Below are 19,127 nucleotides of genomic sequence, written 5' to 3'. Positions count from 1 at the left end.
GAATCAGTTCTGACCTCAGCTCTAGAGTCTTCACTGCCGCCTAGTTCCTTCACTCAGGCCCAGCTGCAGACCCCAATAAGAAGGGTCGCTAGCGGAACCCTGAGCCCCACAGTCTGTTTAGACATGGAAGGGAAGCTGCAGGCCTGTTTCTGTGACACTTGAGAAGCTGGACCCCATACATGTAGTACAGAAGGAGAGAATGCCTTCTGCCAAACCCAGCACAGCTGCTCTCAGTCATGGGTACCCAGTGCCCAGGCACCCAGGCAGTCAGCTCAGGAGGTGTGCGTTTCCTGAGCTCAGCCTGTGGTAGTAGATACTGTGGCTACCCACAGCATGCTCCTTCCTTTCTTGCCAGATCAAAAAATCTCATCTACTACAGGGCTGAAGCTGACAGGCAGGACTATACTCCCAGATGACTTTGCAAAGAAGAGGTGCATGTCACCTAGTACTGACCAGGAGAAGTATGGGGAAGTCCACCGGGGACTTTGGATCTAAAGGGAGACCCTAAAGAAGCAAGCGTCTGCCCTCCTTCCATGTGGAATGCTGCTGAGTGGGGTGCCCAGGGCTGCTGAAGCAGCCATTGTGCAGCTACAGAGGGGAACATCTCTAACCAGCTGCAGCTGACAAAGAGAAGAGATAAAAAGTTTGACTGAGCTGCAAAACTCCATCATGAAAATAAATAGGAGAGTTTCTTGACAGGGGACAGGCCATGTCACTCTATCTACCTATCAGTATGTGCTGGCACTTTGCTGAAATGAAGGACTGCACTGACTGGGAGGGAACCAGGCAGAGGGCTCTACTGTGAGGATAAACTCCGAAGTGGCACAATCACTGCCATCCTCACTTTGTCCTAGTCACCAGTGTGACAGTGGGAAACCTTCCCATGAGATCTGCCAAAGCCAGCAGTCACAGGCATCCCTCACCCTTGGCTTCTGGCCCCAGCTCCTTACCTTCCAGCACTGGTGCTTGGCATAATAGTCTCCTTGTGTGATCCACTCACCAGGAGTTGAGGTCTTAACAAACATGCTATCGTCAAAGTCTAAAATGAAAGTGGAAAGTCAGTTTGTTTCTCTAGGCAGTAACCATCAACATATCTGTTTGGAGCCTAAACTACACCCCACCCCCAATTCATTTGTTGAATTCTTAATCTCTACTACTTCAAAATAGGGCTTTTTTTTTTGTAGAGAAGAGCTATATAATGAAGTTTTTAGGGTGGGCCTTAATCCAGTCTCACTTGTTTCTTGTAAGAAATCAGGATACATACACCACACACACACACACACACACACACACACACACACACACACACACACACACACACACCACAGTAGTGCCACATAAAGGAAAGACCAAGTGAGGACACAGTGAGAAGGTGTTCTTCATCTGGAAGCTCAAGAGAGGCCTCAGAAGAAACTAACCCAGTCTACTCCTTGATCTTGGACTTCTAGTTACTAGAAATGGGAGAAAATGACTTTTGTTGCTGTATTGCAGGCAAATGCACTGTGTTGACCTTCTAGACTTCATCAAGATGTATTTTAGCACCAAGACAGGTTGGTGTAGGTTTCAGAAGGAGGAGGTGGAAGTGAGAAACAGACATAATTTGCTTTTTAAATTCTGTTCTACTTTCCTTGTCTGTAGCTATGAACTAGAAGACACATAGCAATTATTAATTCCTCATTGGAAATAAAAAGCCAACTAGTTCTTAGCAAGCTCCCAGAATTCAACAAGGAACAAGGTAACAGGAGTTTACAAAAAACATGCTATTCAGCTTCTGATAGAGTTGCATCTCAATAAACCCCACAGTAATATCATAATTCAAAAGAGCTTTAAAAACAACTAACCTACCAGACATCATGGCTTAACAATCCAGCACACTGTGGTTGCTAACTGTACCCACTTATTACCAGCTGAGGAAAAGGTGAAATTTCAAAATATGGTTTCTACTGAAGTGTATCAATTCTATAGCACTGTAAAGCTGAAAAATTCTAAGCTAAACAAAACCCATTTTTTGTGCTTCCAACTGCAGGTGTTGTCCTCATCACAGTAGGCAATCAAATACATTGCTGTTGGTGAGCACACACTACTATAACCATCCACAGTCTGCCCTTTCTGTTCTACACCAGGCTCTCTGTAACTATACCAGCCCTCCCCACCATTGGCCCTCAGAATGTCACCAGCAACAAGCAGCAATGCACAGCTCATGAAGGACCAGAGATACAGTGAATATTAAGACAATGTCAGCAAGCCAGATCAAAGCTCAAGGGACCAGAGATGCCTAGACTAACAAGTAGCAACTAGAGAAGCAAAGCAACGGTGTTCAGAAGGAACAAAACCCAGACAGAGCTTCACAGCCTGCTCCCTCCCTGCTTTCCTTCCAAAGTCTTCTGAAGCACAGTGCAGCAATGACTGCAGCCTTGAGTGTGGACTCCATGTTCCAGGTGGGAGTATATTCCCACAGCCAAACCCCATCCTACAGCTGAGGAGGACAAGGTGACCATGCTAAAGCAGCCCAAAGTGTATCATCACCACACTCACCTCACATTCCCTGGACTGGAGAGACAGACGGTCTGGGAGAGTTTCCTGTGTTCAACTACAACTTGTGGTTAAGCCTGCCCTTGCTCTTGTGATCCTACTGCTACCATGATACAGAAGGAACTGTCATTCTTGAACATTTTAACTTTGCAAGTAAAAACTACTCATCTTAATCATCTCTTCCAGTGGGAATTAAAGCATATTTGGTGATTAAAAGGAGTATGAGTGAGCTGGGCAGTGGTGACACCTGCCTTTAATCCCCACACTCAGGAGACAGAAGAAGGCAGATCTCTGAGTTTGAGGCCAGCCTGTCTCATTTCAAGACCTCCAGAGCTACACAGAGAAACCCTGTCTTGAAAAATCAAAACAGAAAAAAAAAAAGAAATTGAAAATTATATACTAGGCCAACCCACTCCTTTTCTTTTTAATGATGGAAAAGGGTCCATGAAGAGGAAGTTGGTCCTGAACAAGGTCATGTGACTACTCAGATGGCAAGATCCTTGAAAAGATGAATTTTTAATTTTAAGCCTTCAACTTTTCTCACATAGCACAACAGTTGGGCCCTAGGAAAAGAACATTGGATCCTGGTCCCCAGTTGAGCTATGAGCAATAACTAGAAATAGCCAGGCAAGCAGCAAGCCTCTCTACAGTAGGTAAGCTCTGATAAGTAGATAACCCTTCAAGAAATTAACCATAGTCTAGAGGAACTAACTCATTGACTAGTTCTCAAGAAAAAAAGGCAGTTTTCTTCTCCATAGAGGGAAGATTGTTTTTCCCCATGGTTCTCTTACTTAGAGAACTTCATTTTTTAATTAGCTAATCTTTGTAAATTACAATAATAATAATATGTGATCATTTTTAAACCCTTCTAATACTGCAGAGTATCTAAAGGAGAAGGAAATGATGTCCACATCTACTCAACAAACACATATACATAAGGTCTATACAAAGAGAAGCATTGTAAAGTCTGCTTCAGAAGTAGCAGCTATGCAAATGTGTATTTATGCATTTTCTTTATCCAGACCAGCTCACCATAGGGTCTTTTGTTACTCACAACCAGGAGTTGAATAGATACAAATGATGGCTCCCTTGCTATCTGAATTCTTGGTCCTTGTGCTGTGACACTCAGAAGGCAGAGAGCCAGACAGTACAATCAATCTCACTGTGCTGGTTGGAATGATAATGGCCCCTATTGGCACGTATGTTTGCATGCTTGGTCCCCAGTTGGTGGAACTGTTTGGGAAGGATTGGGAGGTGTGGCCTTGTTGGAAGAGGTATGGGGATGGGCCTTGAAGTTTTCAAAAGCCCATGCCAGGCCCATTGTCTCTCTCTTCCTGCTGCCTGCTACTTATGGATCAGGATGTAAAGCTCTCAGCTACTACTCCACACCATGCCTGTCTTCTTCCTACCATAATGATCACTGACTACTCCTCTAAAATTGTAAGCAAGCCCCTAATTCAGTGCTTTCTAAGAGTTCCCTTGATCATAGCATCTCTCTTCATAGCAATAGAACAGTAACAGGACACTCAATAACCAATTCCTTAATGTACCAGTGTGCAAAATGAGTTTGGTTTAACAGTTATAGACATACAAACATATTTCATATGCATATTTACATACATATGTACATGCAAATGTTCTATTCTGCTATATGCTAATGTACATACAGTTTTTATATTTGTATTAATATAAAGTTCTTTAAAATTGGATCATTCTACCCTGTTTGTATTTTGCTTGTTTTTATGTATCATACCTTGAACATCTTTCCATACCAATAAGTAGAAATCCATCTTAGTCTTTTTAATAATAGCATGATATTTTAGCCTTTTCCATACTGGATATTTGGACTACTTTCATTTTTTATTATTACAACTAGGGCTATGTGTAGTGGGTAGCCATCCCAGCTTTGGCCTGGAAGTTCCAACCCCCATTGAGGCTTCGTAATGGTCACGCCCACAAGGCGGGGCTGAGGGAGGAAGCAGAAGACCCAGGAGGGAGAGGAGAGGTCTGGCTTGGTTCTGGGACCCTGGACACTAGAGGGAGACCAAGCAGAGTTCTCCAGAGAACACCGCTGGACTGTGCCATACCTTTGTCAGACCCTACAACCTATCCCTTCATTTGTAAGTTACCCCACAAAATAAACCTCCCTTTTAATTATGTGGAGTGGCCTTAATAAATTCACCAATATCTGGCACCCAACATGGGGCTCGAACCCACGACCCTGGGATTAAGAGTCCCATGCTCTACTGACTGAGCTAGCCGGGCTGGCATTACCAAAGCCTCAATGGGGGTTGGAACTTCCAGGCCAATGCTGGGATGGCTACCCACTACAAGGCAACTTCAATCAAGCTGCCCAAAAGCTTATAGTACTACTTGTATTATAACACTGTGACCTAGTTCCTGCAGCCCTTATCCAAAACACTCGCTTTTAAAGGACAAATTCCCTGAAGTAGCAAAGTGTCCCCAAATGTGCAACAAACACTCTTTCCCAGACACCTTAACATAAAAAAGTTAAAATGCTTTTTCTTAGAAAATCATGGAGAAGGTGCTATTAACCAAAACAAAACTCTACACCCTAGACTAGAAGCATAGATCAGTGGTAGAGAATTCAGCCTCACATGAATAAGGACCTGGGTTTAATCTTCAGCAGTATAAAGCACAAAACAATAAAAACTGCCCTTTCTACATGATAATCAGAACAGTAGAGAGACACATCTCTCCTCCGACAGCAAGAATATTTTAATGAGATCTTACCTATATTTTAATGAGATCTTACCTTTATTTTCATCTGTCTTTACAACTTGGACAAAATCTCTCCTAATGAAATATTTGAAAGCAGGAGCCCGTTTCTCTAGGTTTTCATCAAAGATCCAAAGGTTGACCCGAGCCCGTGTGATGGCAGTGTACAGCTGTTTCAGCTCTCCATTGAGAAGCTAACAATAAGATTTAGGACACAGATGATGAGTCTTGTGTCCAAGTGACAATGTGAATATGTTTTAAGGAGCTTACTCTGATCTTAGAAAAATATAAAAAACTATGCTAATTTTAAAGTTTATTTTATTTATTATTTGTATGTATAGGGTATATGCATTGTGAGCACATGTGTACAAGTCACAGGACAACTTTGTGGAGTAAGTTCTCTCCTTCTCCTTATATGTAGGTTCTAGGAATTGAGCTCAGGTAGTCAGGTTTGCCTGGCAAGCATTTTGAACCATCTCATTGGCCCACAAAAAAAGAAAAAGGAAAGTTTTGGAGACTACAAAGTTTGTTCTTCAGTTAACATCACTAGCTGCTCTTGCAGAGAACTGAATTCCATTCTTTGTCATGTAAGTTCCCAGCCGGTAACTCATGGATGACAGTAACTGCGGCCCCAGTAGATCCAACATCCTCTACCAGCTTCCCAGGAACCCAAACACACACACATAAATAATAAAATAAACCTGTTTTAAAAATCAAGTTTTAAAGAATTATTGCAAACCTTTGAGAAGGATACCAGGACCTCACAAATGCTGTGACTTGCTTTTTCTTTAAGGTTTTTTGTTTTTGGGGGGTTTTGTTTGTTTGTTTTTGTTTTGTGTGTGTGTGTGTGTGTGTGTGTGTGTGTGTGTGACTTGCTTTTTAAAATTAAGATAGCCATGCCTTGTATGGCAACTATCACATTCTGTGGTTTTATCAACTTTTCTGAATAGAGTTTAGTTCCGCAGGAGATGGAAGGCCCTTCCACCTCCATAAGGTCCAGTGATCTGTAGAGAGGGAGGGGGCAGACAAGACCACCTTTCCCTCCCCCATCCCACTGTCAATGGAATGGAAGGTGCAATTCTCCACTTCTCAGCTCATCTCTCTCCAACTCCTACTTACAGGTTCCATGTTAAATCAGTGTGTGGATGAACTGCAGATACTCACCTTGTACATTTCTGGGCTCACCATAAGGGGCCGAGCCTGAGAGGAGCCTGATTTCTCCAGGGGAACCTCAACCAATGGCCGGTTTTCTTCTCTGGAGTCAGATGACGGTGTGAATGAAGAAATGATCTTCCATTCCTTGTAAGCCTGAACAACAACAACAAGTTGAAGAACAACAGAATTTGCTTTTGAAGTGCCTCCCAAGCTTCTTGGGAGACTGAGCCCCAACTACAGGTGTGGAGCCTTCAACACAAGCTGTATGGGGAACATCCCATGGCCTCAGAATAGATGCTGCATAGGCAGGAGTCGGAGAAGCCACCATGAAAATACACCAACACTTGGGCAAATGACTGAGAAGCCAGATAGAGGAACCCTCTACAGGCAAGAATGCTAAGGGCCCAGGGTGTTACAGTAATTCAAAGAATGTCAGCATATAGTAAGGACAGAGGGAGCCTTACTCCTTCTCACAATGTGGTTAAGAAAGACCACATAGGGACAACATTTAGACACAGGTGGCAGAATTACCTAAATTAATCAACCAATGAATGGAGAAAAAACAGATGCTGTATGTGACATGACAAACAATAGACAAGGCATATTAATAACTAATTCTTCCACTTACTAGCTGACCTTGGACACAGTGTTCTCAAAATAGTGGATAACAGGACAACTCAATTTGTTGGTAAAGAAAAGGAGATAATGTTGAGGGCATAGTGCTTGCTTTTAATTCATTCTTTCTTTTACCCAAACCCCCAAAGCTAATGTGGTTATATGACTAGGGGACAGCAAGTTTTCCTCTAAAGAAGTGGTTCTCAACCTGTAGGTTGTGAAACCCTTGGGGGGGGGGGGGGCAAATGACCTTTTCACAGGGTTGCCTAAGACCATCTGAAAACAGATATTTACATTATGATTCATAACAGTAGCAAAATTACAGTTATGAAATAATGAAATTTTATGGTTGGGGGTCGGCACAACACGAGGAACTGTATTAAAGGGTCACAGCATTAGAAAGGTTGAGAACCACTGCAAAGGGCCATACTTGCATGTTACATGGTCTTTCATTGGTCAACCTGCCACAGTGCTTAAGTAACCACAGACAACATGTGAATGAATGGACATGCTGTATTCCAATAAAGATATTGGTCAATGCTAAACTGAGTTTCACATAATTTCCATGTGCCATGAGATATTATTCTTTGGGTTTTTTCTAACCATTCAAAAACATAAAATCCATTTTTAGTATGAAGATATGAGAAACAGACAGTGAACTGGAATTGGTCAGCAGGCTTCAGAATTGGTTTCTGACCCCAGCAAGGCTGAATTGTCCAGTACATGTGGTACTTAAAATGCAAAATTCCGAGGAGTCTCAAATTCCACAATTCTCGGTGTCCTCTAAATGCAGCCACTTTATTCTCCCAGCTTTTCAATTTTGTAAAGCAGTGCCAACTGCACACACACCTTTGTGATGTTCAAGAATGCCCAAAGCATGGAGTGGATAGAGCTGATAGATGCTTACTTTAGGTTATTCTGCTTAACTACATGACTAAACTAAGATAAATGCCTAAAACACTGTCTACTAAACAGGGCTGGTTGTTTACTATTAAAATCAATTATGAGATTCATTACTATACTTCAAAAAATGAAGTAAACCACAGGTGAAGTCATTTGAACAGCTGAAAGGTTCAGAAAAACTCTTTAGGACATACTCATAACATCCTCTTTGCAAAGCCACTGAGCAGGCAGAGTCAAGGAAAGCAGGTAAAAGTGCTGACATTCAAGAGGACCCTCCTGGCAGGCAAAGAGGCAAAATGACTGCCAAAGGGGCCAGGGAAGCGCCATATATATTCAACTGCTGGGAGAGAAGCAAAACTGCTCAGATGGTTTGTGGCTACCTATTTCCAGGAAGCAAACCTTTTTTATTTTCAAGATGGAGACAGGAAGGTGCATGTGTGTTCATAGCAAAGATAACAGGCCTGAAGCACTTGGGACAATGAAAAGAGCTGCTTCTTCCAAGGAAAAGGCCTGGATTCCACTAGCAAATCTCCCACAAAATTCGTGGTTCAAGGTCCCCCCATCCCTCTCACATATGAGTGTGAAAGAAAGAATGCCCTCAAAAATAGTGTAAATAGCAATCGCTCTTCTAAATTCCCAAGGAGGATAGTATAGAGCTGTCTGAGAGAGTAACTTTTCCCCTAGGGTGAGAGTCTGGCATGACCACTCCTTGTTGTCTCCCCCCTCTGAAGACAACCCGGGATTGTGTGGTTGATCAGCAAAATCCAGTCTACAGAGAAGAACTACAGACAGTGCCCACCCATGTCCAGGCACATCCAGGCCCAAACCCCCACCCAGGCCCAAATGCCAGATGTTCCAAAGCAATGCCTGCCTAGGACACAAAGAGGGACAAAGACAGATGATCTGCACTGTCCCCCATGTCAAACATTGATCACTGTTCAGCAACCTTCATCCAACCACCTCGAAAGAAACCTGAATCCAGACCATGGAGGGGGGGAGGTTTGATCTACTTTCCCTTGCCTCTTTTTTTTTTTTTTTTTTTTTTAATGCATTTCCTCTCCCTGTAGAATTTTTCTGGCCCGGAGGTTGTAAAGGATAAATTGGGGGCATACTTTGCACCAGGGAATGCACAATTGCATTACACCAGGAAGCACTGTATCAAAATCTCACTAGAGGTCTCATTATATACACAGAATAAAGCAAATGCTTCCAAAAGACTCGGTTTAGGTGTTCGTTGCTTTTGTATTTCTGAATTTCACAGAATTCTCAGTCGGCAGCAGGAGGACAGGGAGAAGCCTGTGCCATTCCCAGGAGCTGGTGAAAAGAGTAACTTTTTTTTTAAAGCAAAGCTCCCCCACATAGATCCTTAAATCTTTGACCTTTGACTTTATCACTGGCATGTGCATACAAATGGCACTTAATAAAGGACAGGAATAACAAATTCTTACCCCTTTCTCTTTCAGGAGAGCCTCAGTCCAACCATGACCAGTGGATGTGTTATTAGGAAAAAAAAGTTAGACCTCAGAGATGAACAATGGTAGCAGGGTTAATGAGCATGCATCTGCTTTTCTTAACAAGCCTCCCAGGAAGGGGTGGACATAAGAAATGGCATGATAGAGCTATTCACTGTGGAAGGTTCTAGAAGCCAATTCACATGTGAAAAGGAAGGGAGGACAAACAAAAGGTATCTGGAGCTCAAAGCATTTGGGTTTTCTTCAGATTCTGCTATGAATATTATAACTTTGGACAACTTACTTAACCCAATAACCTTTGGCTTTACCTACAGAACAAAGGTCATAAAAATACTTAGAGCATTGGCGGGATGAGAAATTGCATTCAAAAAGTTCTTTATAAACTGTGAAGCACCTGTTGCAGTATCAGACATAAATACTGTTAAATCAAATATGACATTTTAGAATGATCAGAAAAATTTAAGGAAAGATTCTATTTCAAGGGTCAGATCAGAAGTAGATTTTAAGGAATCACAGCTAAAGGTACACTGATTTAGGTATAAAATAGCCTCTCCAGGTATGTAACAGAAAGTCTGCAACAGGGGCCAGAACACAGCCAGCTATAGCACAAAGAAGACCCATAGCAGCCAGCCTGAGTCCCCACCAAAAGACAATGTTAGTGAAAGGAAGCCAGTGGCTAGACGCCGATGGCAATGGTCTTGACTTAGTGGTTCTCCAACAGTAATTTGGAGACTTAAAAAAACAAAACACAAAAACACATGGCAAGGACCCAGGAACTACATTAAGGCTGACAGAGAAGTCACTGGGGGTCAATCCAGGGACTCTGGCTACTGTGGTCTACACATGTGAAGCTGTGACAGTGAAGCATGCCAAAGGGAGCTAGAGACAGGGTGGCTGTTTTTGTCACCCACATTACCTGATCAGCAGACTGGAACCAAGCCTCACTGTCTTCCTGGAGTTGTTTTTCTATCAACTGACTGTGCCCAGTTCTGTCCTCATAGAGTGGACATTCCTAACCTTGCTTTCATGTAAGGCTCTGCTTAGAACTTGCTCCAACTTAGGCATGCATCCCTGGGAGCCAATGATAACAGCAGCTAAAGAAAACTGGCCCCTGAGTTCTGGCCATTCAGAAGACACAAATACACTCCCCCCCATTAACTCACAAACCCCCGCACTAAATACAAGATGTTCTACAACACACACAGGCACCTGTGACAAACTCTCAACCTTAGCTCCAAACTGTCTTCAGCAGAGCAGAAGTTCTGCTCAGGCACAGACCTTGACTGTGTGAAGAGAATTCCGTGTGACATACCTCAGAATCAGTAAAAAAGTTGTAAAGGAGGACATCATCAAATTCCAATCCTTTTGCCTCATAAACAGTTAGCACAAGTGCTAACCCCAGCTCTTCTGGAATTTTCTCCTTTGCTGTTTCATTGGCCACAAGAATCACCTAAAATAAAATAAACCCAAATAATATGAGATTCTATAAAGACAAATAAAGGAAAGTGTCATCTGTTTCCCTAGGAAATGAGTAATGGTTTTAGAGAGAAATGGCCGGGGTAGACATGGTCAGCAAGGACTGGAAAGATAGTCCCAGGCACTGGCCTTTCTCAAGCACTCACCCATCCTAGATCAAGAGCTACTGGATTCTTGTTTAATAATTCAGCTGCTGTTCCTTCTTCTTCATGACTGAAACTTCAAACTTACTTATTTCAGAACATACAATCCCAACAAGCTTACCTGGTGGGCACCAAATTCAATGGGCTGGGTTTTTCTTTTGTTCCCTCGCAGCAAAATTGCCAAGTCGCTTACACTGCAAGAGTCCAAGAGAGTTGGCTTGGGACCATCAAAAAGTCCAGAATCTCTTGGAAGGCGATCAAAGGATTCTGGGAAGTAGAACTGAAGTAAGTCCACCACTCCAGATGCAAGATTGAGGATTCCTAGGATGAAGGAGAAAGCATCTGTCAGACACTGCACAGCATGGCTGAGTTTTTTTGGATATTTGTTTGGTTTTCCTTTTCACAAATGAGGCAGTATACATCACTGACCCAGGCAGAATACTTCATTCCAAGCTTACATCTAGTTCCCACTTGGGTAACAATGTGGTCCTAGCCCATCTCACTCTGGATGTAGTGGACGAGGGCAGGAATGCGCTGCTGTGCTGAGATGGCCACTTCTGATGACAACTGGAAGATCACTGCCTAAAGAACTCAAGGAAGACAAGTCTCTACAACTACAGATACTGGAATGTCCATATGATATGGTAAGAATAGAGTAAGAAACCAAAAATCCCTGTCTCCTCTCATTGGTCCCCACAGCACTGGAAGCAATATTACCATGGTAACAGCATCAGTAATTGTTAGCTGAAGACAACCAAAGGCTCTATCATCCTTTTACTGCTGAAATAGTACCGTACAAAGAAAAATTATCAGAGTCAGAGAATATACTTTGTAAAAAGCTTTTTTCCACCAGGTCTCATTTCTTATCTACACTCTGAAGCAATACTGACCAAAGCCTGAGAGACAATAGTCACCCTCATGAAAATCACTCCATGGAATCCTTACAAGAACCCAATGGGGCAGATGACACAATGGAGATATTGCTAATGGACTCTATCACCTTAAAAATAACTGAACTCCTCTAAGTGATGGTATCTTAAGTTAGACTGAATACCTATATTTCTGGGTCTCTCTAGTTCCCTTTGAAGCCATATGTCATTTGCCTAACACCAGATAGATTACAATGATCAAGGCAGAACACCATGAAATTCCATGTGTTATCACAACTATTATCAAATAGTAAGAAGAAAATGTATTATTTAATTCTTTAATTATTAAAGGTTTCCAGTATAGACCAATCATGGACATAATTAGTAACTGCTGTTCCTAAGAAAATCAGTTGCCAACTGTGATTCCCTTTCATTAAGATCTAGCAAGGGCCAAAGATTTGCACTAATGGGGGCCTAAAAGGGGCACAAAAGTACCATGGTGAACAACTGGAATTCACTTAAATATCATCCAGGAAACTAGGTAAGTAATTTTTGCTATCACCATATATAAGGAATACAGGCCAACCATAAAAGGGAAATACACACACACATGCTATGCTTGGATTACTTGGGTAAACCTTGAAATATTAAGTAAAATAAACCATACAAAATAGCTACATACTATATCCTTCTACTTACATGAGACATCCATAATAGGCAACTCCATGGAAACAGAAAGATGAGCTGTTGCCAGGGAGTAAAAAGAAGAGAGCAATGAGGGATGGCTGCCTCAATAAATAAGTTAGAGAAGGATCAAAGGTGACTTCTAACTTCAGCCTTGGGCCTCTATACACACATGCATGTACACCTATCTGCAAACCCACATGTGTGTACCAATACACTTAGGACACACAACACACACACATACACAACATGCAGATACATGAAAAATGCAAAAGGAAAAAAAGTTCTCAAGTGTAATGATTTCCCAATTGGCTTGTCTGAGAGAAAAGCTGTTTTAAGTATTGATGAATTATAACCAAATATTACTTACTCTAAGCAAGTATTTCTGACATAAATAAAGTAGACTTGCCTTTTCTTGATGGCACTGGACAAGTGTTAAGTATTGTGAAAATTCAAAGTTCATCATTAGAGTTAATAAGTCCTTTTTGCATTTTGATGTTGAGATAGGGTCTCACTATGTAAACCAGGCTGGCCTTGAACTCAAAGATTTGCCTGCCTCTGCCTGCAGAGTCCTGGAATTACAAGTGTGCACCACCACATCCAGCATTAATAAGTTCTTTAATGTCTTATAATTAAGCAAGGAAGTTGGGAGGTGGGGCACTTTGATGCCCTAACTGACAGCTGTTAAATTCTCCCTTGCTGCCCTGGCCATCTTGAGCAAAAGGACTATCTGTCAAACAGTCAGTGGACTTACCCTTGTGCCAGCACCAGCCATTTGGAATTCCATGAATGCCTTGAGAAAACTATGTATGGTGGCAGCTGACTACCCCAGCTCCTGAAGGCACAGCGACAGTCAGTTTCTAGGAAACTTTGCTATCACTAGGCTCAATGAACTCTAGATGGCCCTGCAACAATTTCCACCTACACCAGAGGAAGAGTAATTCCCCTAGTGACTCAGCAGAAGGGTAGCTAGGAATGGTATTAAAGAGACAACCATTGTTTACATTCAAGGTGTGCTGTGACTGGTACAAGAACCCCTGCTCTGCTGTATAAGCAGGCCATTTGGCTCAGGGAGCTGAGAGACCTCCTCCTGAGCTGCCTCCCTCCCTCAGTGTCACAATATTAGACACAATACAAGGCTTCTAGAAGTGAACGATCTTTTCTCCTCTATTTTGAGTCCACTGAACTGGTAACATGAAGAAAGAAGCAGTCAGTCAGCTGAGGCAGCAGAGTGTCATGAAGACAGTGGCAGGAGAGAGGCCATGGCGGTAGAAGTAGCAGCAGCTGAGCAGCTGACACACAGCTGGCTGATGAAGAAGCACTGAGTTCAGCAGAGCAGCCAGGACAGGGAAGTGGGATGGAGTAAACAGAAAGAGAAGAGAACTAAGGCTGCAGAAGGAGAAAATCCATTAAGGAGCCAAAGGGACACTGTAGGCCCAGGTGGCTGGAAGGGTTCCAAATAGCTGGTTTCAGAGACCCCAGGCTTGAGAGTTAAACCACTGGCCACTGTCAAGAGCTGAAAAGTCCTGGTACTTAAACCCACCTGGAAGGTGCAACACCAAATGTAGCCAAGGGTAAAAAAAACCCTGAGTTTCAGCCATGTCCCCTGAACAATGCTAACACCCACAAACGTGCTAATGTGGAAGTGGGAAACTGGGCCCTACCACTACTGCTGGACTACAGAGAGAGGGATAATTGGTCTTCCTTGAGGATAAGTTCCCTACAAACAACAATGAACAGACTGAGTAAGGAGTGTGTGTGTGTGTGTGTGTGTGTGTGTGTGTGTGTGTGTGTGTAAAACAATAATAATTAAAGAATAGGAAGCCATGAATTTGAGGAGGGGGAGATGGGAGGCTTTGGGGGGAATATAATGAGGGGTAAAGAGATGTACCTGTATTTTAATTTTTTCTAATTTTAAAATAAAAACAAGAAAAGAAATTCTGACTTCCCAGGCTTACACAAGAGCCGTAGCATTTGTAGAGTTAAAGGTTCTACTCCCTGGTGCCTGCACAACTTCTGTGCCAGTCAACAATGCCACCTGCTGTTGCTCCTGCCTGACTGCTGTCACTTCCCACTACTGTAAAATTCCAAGAGATGCAAAAGCTGTTAAAGACCAGCATAAGAAGAACTGCTTCTTGTCAACAACAATCTCTACCAGGTTAGAGCAGATGCACCCAGGCCAGATGACTGGTGTCACTACAAAGGAGTGCTAGTTAGCAAAGGTTTCCAGAGCACTTTAAATGTCTGCATCACAAAAACATGGAATACATGGTCCCTTAAGATTCATTTCTATCAAACCACATTTTCAGTGATGCATTTACAGACAAGTGGAGGCAAAAATCCTAAGTTCTCTTACTCATGAACATATTTACTAGCAAACTTCAAACCCTTAGTCTTACTTCTAATACAGACATAGCCCAAGGCCAATGCCCCAGCCCCTCCCCAGCAGATGAGCCATGGCCTGAGGTACCTGAGTGAGATCTGTAATTCTGGTGCAGCTGGTGAATCCTCTTGGGCTTTCGGACAGCACACTGCTTATCTACTGTGTTTCTGCTGGCATAGTGGAACAGAGAGAGCAGATCACTGAAGCGGAAGGCCACACCCTTCATGATGCTTTGGGCAGTGTCTCCAGTGAGGAACATGGCATTGGGGTCATTGATGCATTTCATCAGCAATGCCAGCTCTGCTTGGGTGAAATCCTGAATCTCATCACCATAGAGCTCGTGGATGGACCAGGGGAGTACCCTGAGCTTTGATAGCCTCCAGGACAGATTGTACAGGACATCTTCTTCATCAAAGTACCCTTTCTGGGACCTGATCTGCTGATACAGGCAGAAGAGGTTGTAGATCTCACTCCTGTCTTCTTTGAAATTGGGGGATCGTTTCCTTCCTAACTTCTTATAGGCTTCCTCAGTCAGTCTCCCATGAGGACAACTAAGAGCCTCAAAAGAGCCCTTCAGGAATGATTTTATTTCTTTCCAAATCAGTGCCGGGTTGTAGGAACTTCTCCCTTTGATCATTTTGGGCCATATCTCATTGGTGAACACCTCAAATGTCACATACACCCGGGGATCACTATCACCTGCATGTGTTTCTGTAGCTTTCTCCTCCTCACTATAGTTCCCATCTGCCTCAACCTCTTCATCATCCTCTTCCCAGCTGGGGATGCTAAATTCTTCCTGTGTGGACCATCCTACAATGGCTCTTTTTAAGCTTCCATCTTCATTTCTCAGAAAAAAAGGCTTTGGCAGAGAAGCATCAAGCAGGAGGAGCAACTGTTTGGAAGTGACAAACAGAGGGAAGTTCTCATCCCTCAGGTCCTGGAGTTTGTGGACACTGGGATCCAGTGGTTTGTAGTGACTGGTGGCCTTGGTAGACTTGCTGAGCTCAATAAAATTCCTTTGCACCTCCTGACACAGAACGTGGTTCTTGGTCACAAAGATCTGATGGAGGTGTTCCAGCTGGTGTGGGTGTTCTGGCACACATCCTCCTGCTATTTGGCTGTCCCCTGCTGGCTCTACAGTGGCTCCCCCAGCACAGCCTTCACTCTCTTGCTCCTCATCTATATTATCCACTGTCTCCACTTTGATGGAACCCTCCTCTTCCTCCTCATCTTCTTCCCGACCTTCTTTTCCAGGCTCTACTTCCAATCTTCTCTTTGGCAAGATCTGTTTGGACAGCAGTGGGCTTCCTGCCTGCTCAGCTTTCTCCCAGTAAACATGGAATTTCTTCCAAAGCCTGTACAAGCAACAGGTTGTTTTCCCAGTGCCACTCCGCCCAATGAGGATGATGGGCTCTAGAGGCCTAGGGTTGAGGTCAATCACAGCGTACTCAAGCTCACCCACTCTGAATGGATACTCCACCGTTGCTGTCATGTCATTGAGGATGTTTAAGGCCATGTTGGTGCTGAAGCTGTGGAACTTCATGATGTTGTACTCTGTCTCCACAGCACTGGCTGGGGGAAAGTACTCAGGATCTACCTGCTCTATGCTCTTCTCAGACTCAGTGTCTTCCACATAGCATCGGGGTATTCGCTTTTGGATTTTCATGTTAGCTGATACTTGCCCTTTGTTGATACCCTTCAGCTTCTTCCGAAGGACACAGGACAAGCCCCGGGTATAAGCACTGCAGATGGCCATGATGGAATCTGACAGCTTGCAGTGATCTAAGACAATGTCCCAGATGCGGATGATCTCTGTATAGACCCGCCCTGATTTTTCCAGAGAGCAGGTGTTCCGATCTGTACCCATAATTTTCTCAGAGTTCTCACTGCACCGAGCAGAGAAGTCAATGGCAAGCTCCCACAACATCCTGGCACCTTTGTCCAGCTTTGCTTCAAAGAGTTGGATGTTTCCTTTTGAGTGTTTCAGCCTCTTCTGCAGGCCCTGGGTCCATTCACCATTCCCCAACTGCTGGATGGCAAGGATTGTTTTCTTCTTTATAACTTTGGTCATAACCTTACTGGACAGCTTCTTTAGCATTTCTGAAGTGCACTCAATCTCCCAGGTCATGTTATCAAAGTCCTGCAGACAGGCCTCAATCTCCTGCATGGTCCAATTTTCCTGATTATCACTGGCTACTCCCAATCTGTTACCTACAGGAACAAGCTGTGAGGCCCCTGGGCCTGCCTGAGCGTGCCCATCCCCAGCCTCGGAGACAACAGGGTTGTTTGTACTACAGCCAGAGCTCCCTCCACTCTGAGCTCCCTGGAGTTTGTCTTTCTTTCCTTCTGTGCCAGCTGCTACCTTGAAAGAGCCTCGCTGGGGATAGTCCTCTGGTAGAGACATATCCAACTCAACCTGCTGGATCAGAACTGTGATGTCCTGTACAAGGCGGTCTCTCAGGGAACGTGTCCTGATGGCTTCAGGCTCATGCCTGGTTACCTGAACATCAGGGAGAATCTCTGTGACTCCAGAGGAAAGGGTTTTGTCAGTGGCACCACATGGCAGAGACCTGAAGGAAGTTTGGGACTTGAGCTGAGACATATGGCCAGGGGCAGAAGACCTGGAGACCCTCCCCAGGTGGGCAGCAGGGTCTTGCCGGTTCTTCCGCCGACTCTCTGTCACAGCTTTGTTCCAGGCCAAAAGCAGAGCATCATTTTTCTTAACACGGTGCCTTACGCCTTTACCCTCTTTGTTCTTCAGGTTGAAGTTGATGTCAAACTTCACCAGCAGATCTATCAGCTTCTTCGTGCGCTTCAACATGCCCTTCTGGAAAAGGAGGTGCATCAATGTGTTTCCATTGCTATCTTGAACGTTAGGATTAAGGTAATAAAATTCGGAAGGGTTGGACAGAAATAAGTCCAACAGGTGGCTGAGGAAGTTAAAGCCAATGTCAGCTGAAAGACACAAACAGAATCCTGTGAGTGCAATGCCACTCTTCTCAGGGGACAGCAGAACTGTGGGTATGAAAGCGTGCCAGTTTGAGGCATCATATAACACTGACCTTCTCGAAAGAGGTAATACTCATTAAATGACCCAATGTTCTCAACCAAGCTAACTTACCCATGGGAAATCTGGCAATGTGGAGGCAGTTTGGTTATCACAATCAGGAAAGTATACTGGCAACCAGTAAGCAGAGGCTATACACAAGATAGCCCCTGTCAACAAATATCTGCCAGCCTGGCTATCAGTGGTACCTCCTAAAATTACCTGATGATATTACAGCAAGATCCTGTAAATCAGGATTCTTGAAAAATTATGAAAATATATGGAAAGTATTTGTAATCTATATACAACCAACTTTAGAACTTAAGCCCCACTCCCACTATGATCTGATCATTCACCATGACATACAAGGACCATTTCTTCAGACCTGGTCAGGAAACAGGCCTTTTCCAAGTGCCTTTTTCCCAGATAAGAGAGCAAAGCATCACTTCTAACATCCAGCTTCTGTCTCCAGAAACAGACTGCTTAAGAAAGAGGCTCACCATTGATGTCCAGGAAGATGTGGAGCGCTGCATGCAAAGGAGTGTCCCCTTCCATGAGAGAAACACCACGGGGGTCTGCACCCTTGGTCAAGAGAATAAAAGCCAGGTCGAAGTCCTCGTGTCTCAGGCACATGAGGAGTGGCCTGTCCTGGCTCTCTTGGAGACCCTCAGGCAGTGCTGGGAGAATGAGAGAAAGAGAGCGTCATGACCCTGGAAGGAGGCAGACCCTGGCTCAGTGAGAGGGGGAAGTTGTTGATCTGACTTCCAAGATGTTCCCTCACCACACACACCCTTTCGGAGCAGCAAGGCTTCCTGGGCCCTCAGAAAATCCTGCTCCTTCAGGGTGCTGTTCTCTGGCCATACCCTCCCACCTCTCCTGTCCCTCCTCTAGTCTTACCACAGTTCCTTCCATAGAGTGAGGATCGGGCACTGGAACAATGGAAACCTTTTTTTGGGGGGCAGGGAGGATTTCGAGATAGGGTTTCTCTGGTAGCTTTGAGTCTTTCCTGGATCTCGCTCTGTAGACCAGGATGGCCTCGAACTCACAGAGATCCACCTGCCTCTGCCTCTCAAGTGCTGGGATTAAGGCGTGTGCCACCACAGCCTGGCA

The 19,127-nt window shown here is 43.9% G+C and overlaps 1 protein-coding gene across 1 annotated transcript in view; it reads right to left on the bottom strand.

Annotated features, from left to right (window-relative positions):
- Nucleotides 1-19,127, bottom strand: part of Trank1 (tetratricopeptide repeat and ankyrin repeat containing 1) — an 82,467-nt gene that overhangs the window by 13,306 nt on the left and 50,034 nt on the right. The window contains exons 10-16 of the mRNA XM_036194107.1: nucleotides 18,518-18,694; nucleotides 15,059-17,926; nucleotides 11,157-11,356; nucleotides 10,729-10,866; nucleotides 6,436-6,579; nucleotides 5,309-5,465; nucleotides 951-1,039 (exon numbers count right to left, since the gene is read on the bottom strand). Of these exons, the coding sequence (XP_036050000.1) occupies nucleotides 951-1,039; nucleotides 5,309-5,465; nucleotides 6,436-6,579; nucleotides 10,729-10,866; nucleotides 11,157-11,356; nucleotides 15,059-17,926; nucleotides 18,518-18,694 (3,773 nt within the window). The remainder of the gene's footprint in view (nucleotides 1-950; nucleotides 1,040-5,308; nucleotides 5,466-6,435; nucleotides 6,580-10,728; nucleotides 10,867-11,156; nucleotides 11,357-15,058; nucleotides 17,927-18,517; nucleotides 18,695-19,127) is intronic.

The sequence above is a fragment of the Onychomys torridus genome, chromosome 7 (genome assembly GCF_903995425.1).
Source record: "Onychomys torridus chromosome 7, mOncTor1.1, whole genome shotgun sequence".
Classification (NCBI taxonomy): domain Eukaryota; kingdom Metazoa; phylum Chordata; class Mammalia; order Rodentia; family Cricetidae; genus Onychomys; species Onychomys torridus.
Note: the sequence above shows the minus strand (reverse complement) of the source record. Positions and strands in the feature narration are given on the sequence as shown.